General features: G+C 40.4%; 1 protein-coding gene across 4 annotated transcripts in view; it reads left to right on the top strand.

The window, feature by feature from the left end:
- The window catches only part of LOC114666379 (neuronal PAS domain-containing protein 3), a 764,183-nt gene that overhangs the window by 227,149 nt on the left and 517,675 nt on the right, over positions 1–19,359 (top strand). For 2 of the 4 annotated variants that reach the window (XM_028821217.2, XM_051920026.1), the window contains exon 2: positions 17,568–17,666. The exons of the other annotated variants lie outside the window; for them this stretch is intronic. In XM_028821217.2, the coding sequence (XP_028677050.1) occupies positions 17,568–17,666 (99 nt within the window). The remainder of the gene's footprint in view (positions 1–17,567; positions 17,667–19,359) is intronic. 4 annotated transcript variants of the gene reach the window in all.

The following is a 19,359-nucleotide window of genomic DNA, read 5'->3' as shown; positions in this document are numbered from 1 at the left end:
CACTACATAACTAAAAGTTAGATAATCCTGTAGGGAACTATACAATAGCTAGCCAGACATCAAAGCCAGTATATGATAGCTAGATATAAATGAAAGGCGCTAGAAAGATGTAAAATGCACTATATGATACCTAGATATATCTCATAGACACTATATGATACTGTAGGTAGCTAGAAAGGTATGAAAGGCACTACATAAATGATAACTAGAGTGACATAAAAGGCACTATATGATAGCTAGACATGATAGGTAGGTAGGTATGTATACATGATAGGCACTTTGTAGTAGATGTCTAGATAGACAGACAGAAAGGCACCAAACAGTTAGACAAGGCACTATATGATAGGTGGGTAGAGAGGTAGACATGAAAATGACATACAGAATAGATAAAAAGTAGGTACAAAAGACAAAGGTAACAAATAGTTATATAGATAGACATGAAAGGTACTATATAATGAATTGACTTGAAAGGCACTGCATCATAGACAGACTAACATGAGCAGCACTATATCACAGATATATAGTGCATTTTGCATCTATTTAATAACCTAGAAATAGACACAAAAGACTCAGTATAACAGATAGGCAGACATGCAAGTGGCTATATAATTAACAGATAGACGTGAAAGGCACTGCGTTATAGACTGACCTAAACATCTCTATATATGTATTAGATAGCTACATAGATAAATAAACAGGCACTATATAGCAGAAGGATAGAAATCAAACACAGTATATTTGAAACAGACTCGAAAGACACTATATAAGATAGATTGATAGACATGTAAGGCACTGTATAATTGATATTGATTCCCTGTTAATATAGGGCCTTTTGTATCTATTACATAATGCCTTTCATGTCTATGCAGCTATCTAAGATTCCGTATAACTAAATAGCCTTGAAAGGCACTGTATGAGTGATAGACAGAAGTGACACAGTGTACTCCCTTCTTTTTTTTTTTTTCAAATATTAATTTGGTGCCATAAATGCATTTGGTCATTCTTGCACCAGTAAATAAAGTAGCTGACAATGAGAAAATGGTAATCTGAAAAATTGTGTTAGACAGATAGATATGAAAGACACTGTACTGTATAATAGATGGAGGTGCACTATATCATAGATAAGGCACTTTGTAGTTGATAGGTAGATGAACATGAAAGTCACTATATGGATTAAGAGAGGTGAAAGTTGCTGCACTGAATACAGTAGATACTTTGTTGATCTCAAGTGGTAATTGCTATGTTGAAGTGGCCGACTCACCAAGCTACACACAGTAAGCTCAACACTATAAGACAGACTGGAAATACGTTACTGCACACAATTACCAATAAAGTCTAGATGTTAAAGCTACAGAAAAGCTCAGTCCAGCCAGAGCTTCTGCTGGTAGTAGAATTGGCATTGATCCTACAGGATGACCAGGGTGTCGCACAGAGGATGTCTCACGTTCCCAACACCAACTGAGACACCTGATTGATCAGTTTTCTGTTTAATCATTCAATTAGTCCATCCATTTTCTTGTCCACAATTTATCCTTTTTTCCTGACAGTTGGTCAGTCCGTCATTCTATTCGTTGATCAGCCACACAGTTCATTGAGTTGTCCAGTCAATCAGTTGGTCAGTCAGTGAAGTACTCGGACCATCTGCCTACATAAATGGACAGGTAGTAAAACAGACTGTTTAGTCATCTGTCCATCCATCATTCACTTAACCTGTCAGCCACTGGTCACATGTCAGGCAGTCATCATTTAGTTTGTCCAGTATTCATGTGGTTAGTTTGTTTCCTTCATCTGTACAATATATACACCACTTAGTCAATCCCATTTATTTAACCATTTGTCATTCAGTTAGTCAATCAAAGAATTGGTCACTCAAGTGTATTCAGTCCATTGGTCATTCAGATAGTTAGTCCATTGTATGGGTGGTTCATTATAGGGCCTTTTCTGTCAAAAATCATGATGTTGCAGTGTGTTAGGATATCATTATGGTGGTGGTGGGATTCTGGGCTGAACTGTTAAGTTGTGTTTTTGATGTGGAAACCTTAAGTCTTTACAAAATTCTGAGATGAAACATTGGAGCAACTTAGCTATCCACTATTACTGGGGAGACAGACTGTTCTTTTCATGGCTGACAGATTTCTTATGTTTCTGATTAAGAGACTGTCGCATTCTTGAGGACATCCAATGGCAACTAAAGATAATTCATTTAAGACAAAATTCCAGAAGTGCTTCTTCAGATGAAGGGTCGTTGAACTGAGTTGTCAGCTTCAGAGTTGTGTTGTTAAAACAGAAAATCTGATCTTTAAAAAGTACTAGGAGGAAAGAGTGGGACAAGTTAGCTTGTGGCTAACCAGAAGAGCTGGAAGAACTGCACTGTCTCCTCTCATTTGTCAACCTTCTAATGTTATTTTAAATAGTGTGGCCACCAGGGGGGCACTCCAGCTCCCCTAATGCCCGACTTCAGACAGGCTCGTACACAAGTGTAAAGCATGAAGAGTTTTTATTTATGGGAAACTCTTCTCTGCAAGTTTTTCCCATGCTGCAACCACCATACAACACAGGACACAGTAACAATAAAGCACTTCATATCTTCTTCTCTCTGTCACTGCCTTCTCTGCTTCTCCAGGAAGCTTCGTCTTCCTCCTCTCATCTCTGGCTTGCCAAGCTATGGCATTCAGCTCCTTTTATATTATCCCCAGAAGTACTTCTGGTGTTCCCAAGGCTTGCTGCCGGGAGCACTCTTGGGTACAGCTGGAGCCCCACTAAGTAGTGCTCTCCTGTCCCTGGAGCACCCCCTGGCAACACCCATAGAACTCAATGGGGCTGAGCTGAGAAACTCTTAAGTCCCATGATGCCCTGTGGAAATCTGTGGCGATGTCATCTGTTGTCTCCCACTGCCCTTCTACGCTGTTGGTGTCCCAGCCAGGTAAGGTTCCTGGGTGGTGCCCTTCACAAAGCTGAACCTTGTAGGGCGAGGTGTCCCATTTCATGAAGGCTGTCCTTCACCAAGGGGGGCTGTTGGCACTGACCAATCCATGGCTTCATCCTGGAATATTTAAACAGCATGATGACGGGGAGGCGCTGTGCCCACTCCAGCCATTTCCTGACTGGCTGCACTCACAGCACCACGTTTTAAGCACAGGGGAAAAAAATTAAATTGCACTTCTCTTGTGAAACTTTTCAAACCATCCTTTACTGGCTTTAAATTCCTCACTTTCGCCACTCGAAGAAGAATTTTTTTTTTCAGCAAATCGCCATGAATCTTCCTGGCTTTCTCGCATATGATCGCCTCGCTTACGCTATCCCCTGCAAGTTGCTTCTCGTTCAACCACACTAGCAACAGTTTTTCCACCTCTTCCAGCACTTGAGGCCTCTGCTTGGTTAACATTGTAACTCATTTTGCCACATCAGCTGCTTTGTTAGGCCCTGTATACATAAACAAAAGGAAATGGGAAACGGAGAATAGAAAATCATTGGCATGTATGAACGCATGTAGGGAAACTGGCAGCCAGTGTTTTTGTTCGCCACCAGAGTGTGTGGTCGTGAACAGATGCAAAGTTTTGGCAAACTTTTTGAGCGTAACCCAATTGTACGTGTTCAGAAAAGATTGTGACCAGAGGTTCTACTGTACTGCCGAATCTATCAGGCTGGAGAGTCCCAAGCCGAGCCTTCTCAGGTATTCTTCTGCCTTTTTCAGAGGCACCTCGGCTGTCTTCTCCAACCCTTCGATCATCTTGCTCAAACTCCCTGTGATCTCTTTCCAGGTGCCATACATCCACAACACAGTCATTTCTGCCTGTCAGGTGACACGGGCCTCTCTGGTTCATGCTGCATTGGTTGTCATGGAGGCTCACAGGAGATGGAGTTCCGGAGGCTGGCTATTTGCCAACTGGGCTCTGCCTGTGTCAGTTTGTCAGTGGACCTCTCAGTCACCCCTTGTACCTTCTTACCTTCTTCGGAGGACATGTGCTCGACACTCCTGGTTCAACCACTATGCCCGCTAATTCTGTGGGTTCCCGTCCATTAGGTTGAATTCTGTCCGTTGCGTGGGTCTCAATCTGCTCCAGCCTTCCCAGGATTTGTTGGGGTGGATCTCCGGACCTTTTTTCGTAGTGGGCTGAAGTCCTCATCGGACAACAACAACATTTATTTATATAGCACATTTTCATACAAAAAGTAGCTCAAAGTGCTTTACATAATGAAGAAAAGAAAAATAAAAGACAAAATAAGAAATTAAAATAAGACAACATTAGTTAACATAAAAAAAGGAGTACGGTCCGATGGCCAGGGTGGACAGAAAAAACAAAAAAAAACTCCAGAAAGCTGGAGAAAAAAAAAATCTGTAGGGGTCCAGGCATGTACCATCACTGTCTTTTCTGGGGACACGATATGGAGTCAGTCATCTGCAAAATAAGAGCACGGGGCACACACAAAACACTCCCATGGTGTGATTTTCACAAATTCGGTGTATAGCTCCTTCTGGGTTGTGCCACCCCTTGCTTGTCTCTCCTGGATGTCCACTTCTCTCCCTGCGTCGGTTTGATTGCCGACAGTGATGCCATGCAATGGGTGTCGTGATGCTTCCCTGCCGTACCTGACTTTCTTCCTCCCCATTGTGGAAAGGGAGTCACTTCTTAGGTGAGCTTGTTTGTTCTGCCATGCTGTTGCATCAGGGTTTTGCCACAAGAAAATTTTTAAACCAGATCCCTGCTTCTGGATGGCCAGGAATCCTGTCGACTATGATACTTGTGGCCACGAAGTAGGGCTCACCAGTCCCTGCAACAACCCCCTAGTGGCACCCAGGGAACCCAACAGGGCTGAGGAGACAAACTCCAAGTCCCATGATGCCCTGTGGGAATCTGTGGCGATGCCGCAACCCAGGGGGACTGCCATCTAGTACCCTGGAGGAAACAAAGCGGTCTGCAAGTTGTCTTCCCCTGTCCTTACATGTGGTCCGGTACGTAATGTTCATAAGCGGGTTCCCTTCACAATAGTAAATCACTTACCCAAGGACACATAGTGGAGACTGAGGGACTGCACTTAAAACAGAACTTTGGAAGCTTGTATTCACACAATGCTTCTAAAACAAGCTAGTAAGTCATGTCATTGATGTTTTAATTTAACAAAAGGATGTCTTTATTAGCATTAATACTGATCCAGACCTTTTACATTAAAATGCTGAATACCTAATTAACACAGTATACATTCTATATAGGTTGAAAATCGCCCCCTGCTCTTAGCCATGCCTTACATCAATCTCACACTGCTTAGTTCATACCAAACAAGACCTGGGTCATGGCTGGTGACATTTTGGTGACCCTCACTTAGCAAGCATATTATCAGCTTTATTGCTTACAGAGATCATAAATTGTCTTATCAGTAAGAGCTGCTCTGTAAACTCCAAGATACTTCTTTAACAGAAACAGGACATAAGTCACATCACCTTCTCATAACACTAATGACCTGGTGCGGAAATATTTTATGGGTATGATATACTTAATAAGGTTTGGGTAAAACCTAAAGAAAATAACTAGTATGAAATTCTTTAACGTACATGAAACCCAGTTTACTTATTGTTAAACAACAAAACGTATTTTCCTAGTGAGTGGATTTCATGTAAACAGAGCATAATGCAAACCCTGAACAGAGACACACATCCACATAAATACAATACATTTTGAGCATATATTCTTCCACAGTGTGGAAACCTTGAGGATTTTTGAAACTTATGGAATTATTGGGACACCTAGTTTTTAGCTTAATGGACTAAGTGGTCTGCACTCATTTGTCAGCCTTATTATACACTACGTTTTCTTCATTAGCTGGGCCAGGGTGGCCAGTCAGCTCCAGGTTGTCCCTGCTGCCTCGGCTTCCCATGTTTCAGGCATCCTTCATCATTCATTTTCAGTTTGTGTAATTGCAAGGTAGGGATGTTCCCAGGCAGCAGAATGGCAGTGAGGGACAATTTAGAACCCTTTAAATGCTACCCACTACTTTAACAGTTAGATGGTGCAAGAGCACCTTGGATCCTCCAGAGGGAGCTCTAGCTATAAGGCTTTAGGGCTTCCAACAGATGACCTTGTTAGAGGGCATTATTACTTTATCTTTTTGGACCCCTGATGGTTGTTCATTAATTATAGTACTTTGTATTTCACCTTCTGTTAATGAACTTGATGTTGTATTGGGATGGGGATCATTTTAGGGTTTGCAGTCCCTTTAAATATTAGGTGGTGCCAAGAGCACCTTGTATCCTCCAGAGGGAGCTCTAGCTATAAGACTCCATGGCTACTACATGGCAAAGTTGACACTGTTCGAGGACATTATTACATTATCTTTTTTGATTCGTGCTGGTTGTTCAGTCATTACGGTGCCTTGTTATTAACTATCTTGTGATGATCTTGATGTTGTAATGGGAAGTGAGTCATTAAATGTTAGATGGTGCAGGAGCACCTTGGAGCCTCCAGAGGGAGCCCAATCCATAAGGCCCTAAGCCTTCAGCATGGCACAGTTGGCCCAGCAGGTGGTTCCTGCGGTTGCACACCCTCTCCAAGACATCTGGTGAAGGATGGGTGCTGGCAGAAGGTTCAAGTTGTCATAGGTAGTGAGGTCTGACTGGAAAGAGAGGGCACTGAGCACCCCATGTTTAGTTAGGCTTTATCGTTCTTCATTGTTGCCTTCCCTTTTACAGTAAACTCCATTTGTTTTGTTGATACTTTTGTTCTCTTTGGTTCTTATTTGGGTTCAGGCCACACCCCTCGCTTACTTCTATATAGAGCCTTTCCACAAACACCACCATCTTGTTTATCTTTTTATTTCTTTTTTGAGACCCGGCTGTGGACGCTCTGTGGATTAGCCTTTTCATGCCGTGCCTTTTTTCTCCCCTTCTTCATTGTGCTGTAACTGCTTAACAATGCAATGGGAGCGCAAGACTAGAAAGGAGCTGAGATTTAACCTTCCTGTCAGCAAACACCTTGGTGTTAATTTGACACTGTTTGTGCGACCTTTGTTCAGTGCATTTGTGATTTTTCTGTTTTTTTTCCTCTCCTATAAATCTGCCCAAACACCAGGACTTTTATCAAGTAAAGCCCTAGTATTACCTTGTGACAGCTCTTTACTCTTATGAAAGCTTTTATTCTAAGTGGAGGCCCCCTTCGTCTCACAAATAACAGGCCGCCTCCAGCATCCAGCTCAGTGACCAATGGAATGGCATTCATTTATTCCAGCCAGTGCTTTTTTTTTTTCTCTTCTCTTTTTTGATTCGCTGCTTGTTTTACCAGTAAGCGTAGATGGAAGCACTTTGCGTTATCTAAATGGACTCGCTGCTTAGTGAAAATACCTGTAAATGCCACTCGCCTGGGAACAACTGCTGTTGACACAGATAAAAATGCCTCTAAATCAGCAGCCATTCGCCCCCTTGAAGTCGGGCCGAAACTTACAATAAACATGTCAGCTTCTGTTTCTTGTGCTTGATGTGGTTGCGTGTTAAGAGGCTCCCACACGGCGGTGGCAATTGTTGCGGCAACAGCAGCAAACTGATTAATCAGCGGCTCACGGGCCTCAAAGTGACTGCGTAGCTTGCCTTTAATTGCCAATCCACCTCAAGGAGAGCATCGTGGCACATGAAAGCTGCTAGATTTGGGCTCCGATAGATAGACAGATAGAAAAGGCACTGTATGAGAGTGGTAGTGGTAAGAAACGCACGACATAAGAGGCAGATGGATGGGCAAATGTGAAATGTGCTATATGGTAGATGGATGTTAGAGATATTGTATATTAGAAGGATAAATAAATATGGGAAATTTGCTATATGATAGACATAACAGATGGGTAGACATATACTATAAATATAAAGGCACCACATAATAGATGTGTAGATAAATGTGAAATGTGCTATATGGTAGGCATGAAAGGCACTATATAATAGATAAATGTGAAATGTGCTATATGATAGGATAGATGCTGTCCATTGCTATATAGTAAGCTTAGTCAAGCAAAGGGTCTGCCAGTGACAGCACAAATAGTATAGCAACAACCTATTGACTGTGCCGTCCTGTCCCACTTGGGCCCTCCTCTGGTGTAAATTATCGAGTTCCAGTTGTACCCAGAATTTGCTTTGCACAGTATGTAGAACTTGACGCTGAACAGTGCCCATTTGGATGCAATGTACTGTTATCCACAACAGTCTTTCCTTGTAACCCATGAGACTTCCATCAATGTTTATGTCAATTACGTGCACCTTCTGCATATTTTTCATGATCACCTGATTAACATCCCACAGTTTGTACAGTTACGGTGCTGGGTGATTAGCTTCATCATAGTCATCATTATTAGTGAAATGGAGGTGTTTAGTAAGGATTGTAGAACGACACTCACTCATAGCTTGGCTGAAAATGGGTTACTGCAACAACTGGGTTGTGGACCTGTACCATCTCTGCACTAATTTACCCACTATGCCTTGCAGTGTCAGGAGACTGATACAAGCAAATGATTTACTGTGACTTTTCTGACACAATGCCCAGCACAATAGTTTGTGTTAATAGCTATCTTCTACACCAAACTTTAATTAGCAAATTGTAAATAGTCCAGGTAATGATCAACAGACATCTTTAGACCGGAGTTACCAATGAATGGGCAATGAGGGAGTGCAGGATTGTCAGCAGTAGACCTCAAACATCAACATTTCTGAAACTTGGCAGGTTGGAATCTTTGTACAGCTGTCAATTTTGCTGTCTATGTCAACGTACGTTAACCAACTCACATTGCTCGATTCGTGTAATGGCTCAGTTTGATCTAAAACTGACTTTACAGCTTTTCTTTTGCCATTGTGTTTCTTTTTTGAAGGCTTCACCCCACTCATGAATATTGATGAGTTACAATAAAGTGGCAGAATGCATAGAAATATTAATTCTTTTTTGCAGTATGGTGTTATCCACCAAATGGCAGCAAAATATTGTCCCAAAAGTTATTTAGGCTTAACACTATAAAGCAGATTACATGTCACCCCGAGTCGGACTCGGATTAACTGTATTTAGATAGAATTTTGAGCCCAAGTCAAGCTGAGGGTTAATACCAAGAAGGTTAAAGGAGCAAACGCTGCTGGACTTTGTGTACGTCTTCTCTGGCTTGTGCTGCATGTCCTTGGCTGCTCGAACTGGAAGTGTCAATGTATCACTCCTGAATAAACCTCACTACTGTTTTCTCATCAGTAACTTTATCAGTAACAAACTGCATTAAACAACAATACATAACAAGAGAGATATTAAATCCCATTCAGAAAGCATTTTCTTTTACTTCAGCTTATTTAAATGTAAAAACAAAATAATCTCTTAACATCAAATTCAGTTATTTTTGCTCACCTGCACTCATTTGTTTCCTTTTAACATTTCAGTCCACTTATTACTTCTGTTATTATTCACACATGTTGCTTATTGATTTTAAAATGTCATCAATAAGCTAAATAATTTATAATAAATCCCAACAAATTAACCGTAAACCTTAATTTTCTTTCAAAATCAAACACTTTACAGATGTGTTGTATGCTTAAGGATGTGGACTTTACGTTCTTCTTTACACGTGTTGCTTCTGCTGGCTGTGTGGATCAGACTACACTTTTAAACTCTGATTTTATACAGACCTTCAACTTCAATAATTGTACAAAACTTCCAAAAACTTCACAACAGCATTACTGAGAACATAATGTACAAGCTATGTGAAAGTTTGAACTGTCCTCTGATTCTTTTTGCCTGAAAGGGAGACACTGAAAAACGATGTGTGCCTGTTTTCTCATTACTTTATGCTGAAGGGGGCACACAACAGTGATGGACGCAAATCGTTTCAGGGCTCGCACTGTTAGCACTGTGGCGCATGCGTTGTGTCATCAACATGTTTCGTTTTGTAGGTAGATGTTTAAAACGCATGAGCAAGTACCGCTGGTCTCAGTCTGATTCACTTATGTATGGAGTACTTGTTCCTGGCAAACGAGAATTTGTTCACTGATGGTTTTCTCATTCATCATACAATTACAATATGGTAGCAACACACCAACAGTGAGTATGTGTATAGTAAAGTGTAGCAATTTGTTTTTGTACAATTCATTAACAGAATTGTTTTAAATAGAGTATATAAACATAAAATTATCTCCCCCTATACATTTAACTAATTAAATCATTGTGACACAAAAGTGAACCTTATGAAAATATTTTAATTTCTAACAATCATTTGTCATCAACTTTACATTACTCATATGGACTCCCATCACAGATGTCTTACAAATCTTTGACTATACCCGGCTGATACTGTTCACTGGTTCTTTTATTTATATACACTAGCTGTCCCCCGTGGCTCTGCTGGTGTACTGGTGAAACAGGACATAGAGGAGGGCCCTGCCTGGCTCCTCACTCCTGACGTCACTCTTCCACATCCCCTCGGCCCACAGCCTCTCTCTTGGATTAGCGTGAATATATCACTCCTGCAAGCGAACTATGATTCTTACTGCGAAGAGAGCAATCATTAAATCAACTGGAATGTTCAAGCAAATTATTGAAAAAAACACAATTCCACTTTATTCCTCCTCTACATATCTAGACTCCTTTTATCTAAGACCCGGAAGTACTTCCAGTGCTGGGAATTACTTTTGGGTCAGGCAGAAGTAATATGAAGTAGTAATTGTAGCTCCCTTTAGCGCCCTCCAGTGGCACCTCTGAAATCCAACAGGGCTGCACCCCAGGACTCCAATTCCCAGCATGCCTTGTGGGTATCCACATAGGTACCACAGTCTAGGGATGCTGCCATCTAGCATATTGGGGAAGAAAGTATTCAAAATCTGATGTCTTCCCGAGTTCTTCCATTGTACTGGCCAGTATAAGTTCCATCTTGGCCAGGATTCCTGCCCATGCATGCCACCTATTGCTATATATGTGTGCATTTAAATTATTTTTTTATTTATAAAACATATCAAGTCTAAAGATGATTTTTTAATATGCAAAACAAAGAAAAAATGTCAGATATAATATTGAGTATCAAATATTTAAAATAAAGCTGAAAAGCGTTTAACAAAGCAATTGCCTTATTTGATGTTTTGTTAAGGTCAGACTTATTAATTGAGTTGTATAATTTAATAAACCAATACATACAAGTGACAGAAATGTTGGTGTCCCCCTCTCAATTTTTGTTGATTTGAGTCTCGAGCCGATTCAGACCCGTGCCTTTTTGCAGACTACACAGTAAATCCTAAAACCAAACCGATGTTGTCGGTCAGGGAATTTGTTCTGCATAAGAAGACTGAAAAGCCACCAAGTAGGATTGTAAAGTTGACTCATTTTATTTTAATTATGCATGTTCTGTTAGTCTCTTCCATTTCAATATATTGCAACAAAAACCAAGATGGAGAGACTGAGGTACACACTGACTAACGGTCAAACCCAAGAACAAGCGCATTTATGTAACAATAAATGATCGTACCCCATGCTTCCAGAAATCGCAACTTCCCGCTGCTGTGGTCACAGACAATGACACATAAAGTAACAAAGACCTCCTGGAAACCAGCCATGACTATTCTTACATTGCACCTTCTCCATGTTAAAATGTTTACTATCAAAATAAATAAAAGTATTGTGAAATGTGACAATAAATAAATAACAACATGAATTTTTATATATATTAATACATTTTTAATTTATTTTAAGATATATTGAATATATTTTTGTTGCTTATTTTTATGCATTTATTTTATTATTTTTTAACGGTATTTTTTGCAAAGCGTATTCAATGAAATGAATGCTGTCACTTTCAGTTGTAAAAGCTGAGAGGGCAGGTCCTGGGGAGTCTTATTTTTGGGTTGGTGAATCGTTTGTAGAATGGACGTGAACCTTTTCTCATCAAGCACCATTGTTTGTCAGACACTTTAGATGCCAACTCCGAATGGTGAATTCAGATTTTCTTGAATTAAAATAGCTGCTTCGTTCACAGTAATTCTGGACAACTTCTTCTTGTGCTTGTGTCCGACACACAGTCACAACTTTTAACAATCAAGTAAAACGCATACAGTCACCCACTCTGTGCACAATTCATCCATCAGAAAACAGCACTTGCTAGAGCCCACTGTCTCAAGTGAGATGAATGAGTTTTCATTTCAGGGTTTCATTTCCTGTTGTGTGAGGTGATATGAAGAAATAATTAAATAAAACTGCAAATGTTAGAATCAAATTAAGATAGAGTTGGGGCACCACTGGTGAATCCCATATACGTGAAAGAAGATGATTGCAAAGTTTAAAACAATATAGCGCCTTTCGCTGCAGAGTAATCTCTTCTCAGTTGCACGTCCATTTGACTGAAGGGGCTTTGTGGTGGCGGTCTATTTAAACCCCTCTGGGTGGAAGAGGTGGTTCCAAGTCAGCAGAGCTGATGTCACCGATTCCTTACACCGATGATCCTCAGTTCTGTTGGCTAAGAGACAGGAGAAGGCAGTAAGTGACGGTGCCAACCCATGGCCTGGGGTAGAATTACCAACACTGAAGTTGTCTCGCATTCATATGTGTGTGAAAGTACGTAAAGCAATATGCAAGAAAAAATATATTTTGTGACACATTTAATTATTTGTACTTACATTTTGTGTTATTATTTATTATCACATTTCACAATAGTTTTATTTGTTTGTTTATTTAAGTTTGTCTGAAATATTCCTTCATAGTTCACTATCCCTGATTGTTTCCCTCTGTAGTATGCTAAGTCTCTTTCTGCAATTCACTGAGGACCACTTATCTGTAAGGCTTCTGTTTATTCTCTGCTCTGAAACTGCATTCTTGAACCTTGTTGTGCTTCTAAGATGTTGCGTGAATATTCCAGTAGTTTATGAAATTCTCCCTTCCTTGTCCAGGTAGTAATGGAGTGCTGTCATTTAAAGTGTTCAGCCCCAACCCTCTGTTTGTCAATCTGTTCACTGCATCACTATAATATATAATTATGATATATTTGGGTATCATCCGAGGGGGACCCCAGGGAGTCAGAATCAAAGAAATGGATTCAGGTAGTGCAAAAGAATAATTCCAATCACTTAACATACAGCGTGAAATTCTCAAACCGGAAGGGTCCTGCTGCAGGGGTCTACTGAACAGCCCATCAGAACGAACATTTGTGTCACATGATTTAGAGCACAAACTACACCTGGAAGTTACAGCGTTGTGGAGGTATGCGTTTATGTCATGTAATTTGAACTTTGTAAAAGTACATGGAAGGACAGAAGAAATAATTAAGAGATGCACAGTGAAGTGTCTTTTCAAAGTATGTAAAACTCTCGATATTAGCTCACCAAAACTTCAACTACTCTACTTTTCTAGGTATTATTTTTAATGAAATGACAGCTTTTTAAATGTTTGCCATCTTACAACAATAACATTATACATAGAGTATTTAAAAAAACATGCAAGTAATACATTAAAAGCAGTACAGCACAATACGCAGAAACAAAAAGAGTACAAAAAGGAAAGTAATAATATTCTCACCTAGCACTGAAATCGTGAAGTAACAGATTGGAAGGGTTTTACCAACTTAAGGGCTTTGCAACTCTTTATTAACTCAAGATACTTAATACGAAACAGTCCGAAATGAAAAGGTTAAATAATGGACTACATCTGAACCATTTACATTTATGAAGGAAAGATTTACCAAATAATATTAAAAAGTTAATCAGGAATAAAGTAGCATAATTAACAGATGTTTTCTCAGAAAAGAAAATAATATCCTTTAATTCAAAAAAGATTAAATAACCAACTTTCTTTATAATCCATGTTATCTTTTCTTTCCATAGGGTCCTAGTAAAGGCAGCTAAACGTTATTGAAGGTGTGCATTTGATTGACTCGTCGACAGAATTGAGGGTCGGCGTGAACTTTCGATCTCCTCTCATAGATTCAGCGTAAAGATGTAAAAGCCAGTCAGAAAATGCTTTACAATACCAGGCTTCCAGCAATTTTTAAAAAAATTAAACAGATTTTTGCTTTTTTAATTAATAATGGCTGAAGTATGAAATGCATAAATTATTATGTAAACATTTCATAAATTATTCAAACATCTAAATAGATTATGACTATATTACATGAATTTCAACCCTGTAATACTAATGTGCAATTTAAAAAAAAAAAAAATAATAATAATACCAAGAATAATGGGCTCTCACCCTCAAGCCCCACCACTAAACTGGACTGTTCAGGTTGCACAAGTCCACACATAGCCAAAGGTGCAGAGGACACTGCAGGGCCAATTGGCCCACCCCATAGTTCCCAAAAAAGGGTTTGTCACGTTCAAGTCTAGTTGCTAAACTGGACTGTTCAGGTTGCACATGCAGGGCAAAAAGAGCAGGCAGCAGGCTGGCCACATCAAGACAACTTTCACGGACTACACAAAAGGATTAAGACACGACTTGTAGCATATGATGGAAAACTAGACGAAAATTGCTGAGGTAAACAAAGCTGCGGGTTCTTACAAACATTTTAATAAGAAGTGTAATGACTGAGGGAAGCTTATGACTTCACATCACATTAGGTGGGCCTTGTCATACTGGCCCTTAATTCGCTCTTCTTAATAATTGTTTCTGGTACAGCATAGTGTACGCTCTGCTTTTACAAGATGCTGTATAAAATACTAATTCACCTTTTTTTTTTTTTTTTTTTTTTTTTAAACATCACCTTCTGATATCAGACCAAGGAGGTCTTCAGTCTCTCTTCAGGACGCTCATGAAGACATCAGTTCAAGTTCACAGCCATATGCACACAGCACAGTGAGATACCTCCATTCTCCCACCTCTTCAATTCAGTACATTCAGAAAGTGTTCAGACCCTTCACTCTTGTCACATTTTGTTATTTTACAGGCTTGTGCTAAAATCATTTAAATTCTATTTTTTCCCCCCACATCAAGAATCAGTCAAAAACCCAGAATGACAAAAAAGAAAAATGTAGATTTTTTTTAAAAAAAGTTACTAAAAGTAAAAAACTGATCTTTCACATTGACACAAGTGTGCGGTCTCTTTACTCAGTACTTAGTCGATTCTAGCCGGGAGTCTTATTGGGTCTGACATGACAAGCTTTGCACTCCTGAATTTGGGGATTTTCCACAATTCTCTGCAGAGTCTCTCAAACTCTGTCAGGCTGGATGGAGACCATAGGTGGACAACTACAGTATATACAGGTCTCTCCAGAGATGTTTGTTTGAGTTCACGTCTGGGCTCTGGCTGGGCATCTCAAGAACATTCAGAGTCGTCTGTAAGCCAGTCCTGTGTTGTTGTTGCTTTGTGAACCTCTGGCCCTGTCTGAGGTGCAGAGCACTCTAAGCCAGATTTCATTAAGAATATCTCGGTACTTCATTCAGCTTTTTCCCTCAACCCTGTCTAGTCTCCCAGTCCTTGATTCAGCCACCACTATGCTTCACTGTTGGAATGATATTGCATAGGTAATGAGTGATGCCCAATTTCCACCAGACGTTACACTAATTTTGGTTTCATCAGACCAGAGAGTCTTGTTTCTCACAGTCTGAGAGTCCTTCAGGTGCCTTATTTGCAAATTCCACATGGTTTTCCATGTGTCTTTTACCAAGAAGGTGCTACTGTCTGTCATAAAGCCCAGATCGGTGGGATATTGGAGTGATTGTTGTCCTTCTAAAGGTTTCTCCCATCTCCACACAGGACTTGTGGAACTCAGCCAGAGTGACCATCAGCCTAAAGGTCACCTCTCTTACCAAGACCCTTCTCTACCGATTGCTCAGCTTTAGGAAGAGTCCTGGTTATTTCAGACTTTTTCATTTAAGTATTGTGGATGCCATGGTGCTCTTGGGAACTTTCAATACAGCAGAAATGTTTTTGTTGCCTTCCCCAGTTCTGTGCTTTGACACAACTCTGTCTTTCAGCTGTGTAGGCAATTCTTTCAACCTCATTGCTAGGTTTTTACCCCAATGTGGAATCTTCTGTAGACTGGTATATGACTTTACTAATTATGTCCAGTCAAGTAAATTCACCACAGGTGGACTCCAAACATCTCAATGATGACCAATAGAATGGGGTGCACCTGAAGGCCCATTTATACTTCACGCCACTGCATTGCAGCAAGATTTTGGTAGGAAGAACGTAAATGTCACTGTCACTCTTGGCCCATGGACCCTCGCATTGGAAACCACATGTTCCAGAATTTTGGCCCTGAATGTGTCGAATGCTTATGTGCTACATAGGGAAACATTGGAGTCATTGGAGGAACACTTGTCACTACCCACACCTACACAATCCAACATTAAAAGTTCCCAGCATTAGCCAAATGTCCACAGGTGGTTGGAGAGCAATCACCTAGACTCTGGGCAAAGATGAAAGTGTGTATGGGCAGAAATGGAAATATCTGCGAGATTGAGATGTAAAGGCAGAGAAAAAACTTGGGGGGGGCGGGGGATTCTGCAATCGCGCCGTGTCGCACACCAAATGCTTGAACTATTAACAGACCAGGGTGTGTATCCTCTGTGCATGGCTGCAGCTGCCTGCACCCAAGAATAATTGGGCCCGGAGTGTGACATACACAGATTGTGAATACTTGCGTCAATGTGATTTTACAGTTTTTCATTTTGAAAATTACTAAAATCCTGCATTCACTTTGTCATTCTGGGCTACTGGGGCTTGTTTGATGATTAAAAAAATGAATTTACATAATTTTTAATTGAGGCGGAAACATAAGTTATGAAAAAAATGAAGGGGTCTCAGTACTTTCTGAATACAGTGTATTATATCAAGCATTCCATGATCCCCCAAACTCAGGTGTCTCATGGCTTGTCATGCCACATTGTATTGCCCCCCACCAGGGACTAACCCTGACATGCGATGCCACAGTAAGGTGGCACATGAGCCCTTGCCGCTGAGTCCTGCCCGACACTCGCTTCATTCCCAACATAAAGCCCCTCCCTCACCCCCTCCATTTTATGATCTGCTTTCAGAAACACTCGTAAATCCGAGCCGAGCATTTGAAAAATTGAATACGGTATCAGTTGTGACAGAGCCCCTTTTTGAGGGTCACTAAAATTTCAATAATTCACTCCAAAGTTAAAGTCAATTTCAACCCCGCAATGTAATCTGCAGAGCCGCTCTGCCACATCCAACACGGCAGGCAAACACTGAAGGGATGTGACACCGAGGAATTGAAATGGTATTTGTTATATCAGTCAGCAAAGAGTTTGGAGAGCATTTTATCTGACAGAATCTGTTCAACGTAGCCTCCAAAGTTGTGGCATTTTGTGCTCGGGGAAGCCAGGAGAAGCACACAAGGTTGCCTGCTGCCATCGTGATGGGTGAGGAGAACAGCAGCGCATGGCAGGCGAGGAGGGAATGCAATCCTTGTATTGATATTAATCTCTGAAAGGGCAGGCATGTACAGGTGACACCAGGGCACATGCATTGGTTTATTTCTGTCTTTATTTGTGGCTCTGGGGCTGATCTCTGTCTCTCTGTGTCTGTCTGTGTGTGCGTGTGCGCACACGTCTGTCTGTTTTGTGTGACTCAGTCTCTCTTTTCTCCACTAGCCTTTAAGAGATTTTCACATTTCTCCACAGCGACCCCTACTGGGAGAGGCCAGCTAATGCCAGCTCCTGTTCAGCTACTAGGCCCAAGACACTCCACCTTGGAGGGCAGCAACATACCTCATCGCCATGGTAATTCCCTCCCTCCTTCCACCACTTTCCTTTCCTTTCCTGATTTTTCCCTTTAGCACCAGCCAATGATAATGGAATTTCATAACCTGATGCAGCAGCAACAACGGTGTATATGGCTGAGGCCAGAAGGTGATTGGTGTTGACTGGTTTGCTGTGTGTGCTTGTGGGGGTTGGGGGGCGGGAGGTCATTAGAGTTGCCAGCTGGCTTAAGAATCTCTGGGAAGGGTTGCTCCATATCCATCCACATTCTGAGAATTCACTGATTGTGAAAGATGCCCATGGTATCTGCTTGGTCACCTTTTACGGTGGGCCGCCCGCATGTAGATGACAGATCCCGTGCCTGTTGGAGTTAACTTGAGTCATTCGTTGAACCTTACCATCCACTTGGCCGGCCAGACTTGTGGGACATATTCGGTCAGTGTGCAGGACATGTCCAGTCTGTTTGTGAATGGCCACCTTTTACTATCCTGCCAGAGTGCAGATAATATGGGCAAGCAATCAGTGAATTCAGACGGGTGTGAAAGGAGCTGTATAAAGATAGATAGATGGATAGATATGAGAGGTACTGCATAAGCAATAAAGGTAATTATGACAAACCACTGTCTAATACTGATAGATATGAAAGGCACTGAAAGAGAGAGGTAATCCCTACATAACAGATAGATATGAAAGACATTGTATAAAAGGAAGATATTATGAGGAGATACATAGATACGAAAAGCAAGATAATTATGAGACAGAGAGAATCATGATATAATACATAGATGCGAAAGGTGCTATATAAGACATTGATAATTATGACAACCAACTCCTATAGATAGACAGATACTGTATAAGAAATGTACAGTAGTTAATTCTGACAAGCATCTCTCTAACAGTGATAGATGTGAAAGTCAGTGAGAGGGAAGGAGATAATTCCTTTGTAATAGATGGATATGAAAGGCACTATATAACAGGTGGATATTGTGAGAGGGAACTATATCAGATTAAAAGATAAATGTGTACGACACTGAGAGAGAGATTGAACATATTACAGATAGATGTGAAAGGTACTGAATTAAAATATAGATAATTATGACAAGCAGATAGATAGATATGAAGGGCACTATATAAATAAACAACTAATACCACTACTACTATATAGAAGGTGAATAATTTGGAATACATAGATGTTAAAGGCAGTAAATAAAACTAATCTTGACAAGGAACTGCATGTTATAGATAAATTTGCACAATATGATAGGTGTCATGAGCATTATACAATGGATATGGAAACACTAACTGAAGGATAGATACATAGAAATGTAAGACAATTAGACAGATAGATACGAAAAGCAACAGTAACAAGATTATTATGATAAGGAACTACAGTTTTTAGGTTGCATAGATAAACGTGAAAGGCACTAAGTAATATACAGTTAGACAGATGTGAAAGGCACTGCGTAAGAAATATAATTATGAGAGTCAACAATATAAAATAGATAGGAGTAAAAGGCACCACAAGATAGAATGATATTATATTATATGAAAGATATTATATCAAGGTGCTGTAAAGGGTAAATAGATGTGAAAGGCACTTTATATAGATGGATTGATAGATAGATGTGAAAAGCAAAGTATAATAGAGATCGACAATTATGTGCAACAGCTATTCTGAATTAGACAGATTTAAAAGGCACTGTGTGATACGAAA

This window comes from Erpetoichthys calabaricus, chromosome 16 (assembly GCF_900747795.2).
Source record: "Erpetoichthys calabaricus chromosome 16, fErpCal1.3, whole genome shotgun sequence".
Classification (NCBI taxonomy): domain Eukaryota; kingdom Metazoa; phylum Chordata; class Cladistia; order Polypteriformes; family Polypteridae; genus Erpetoichthys; species Erpetoichthys calabaricus.
Note: the sequence above shows the minus strand (reverse complement) of the source record. Positions and strands in the feature narration are given on the sequence as shown.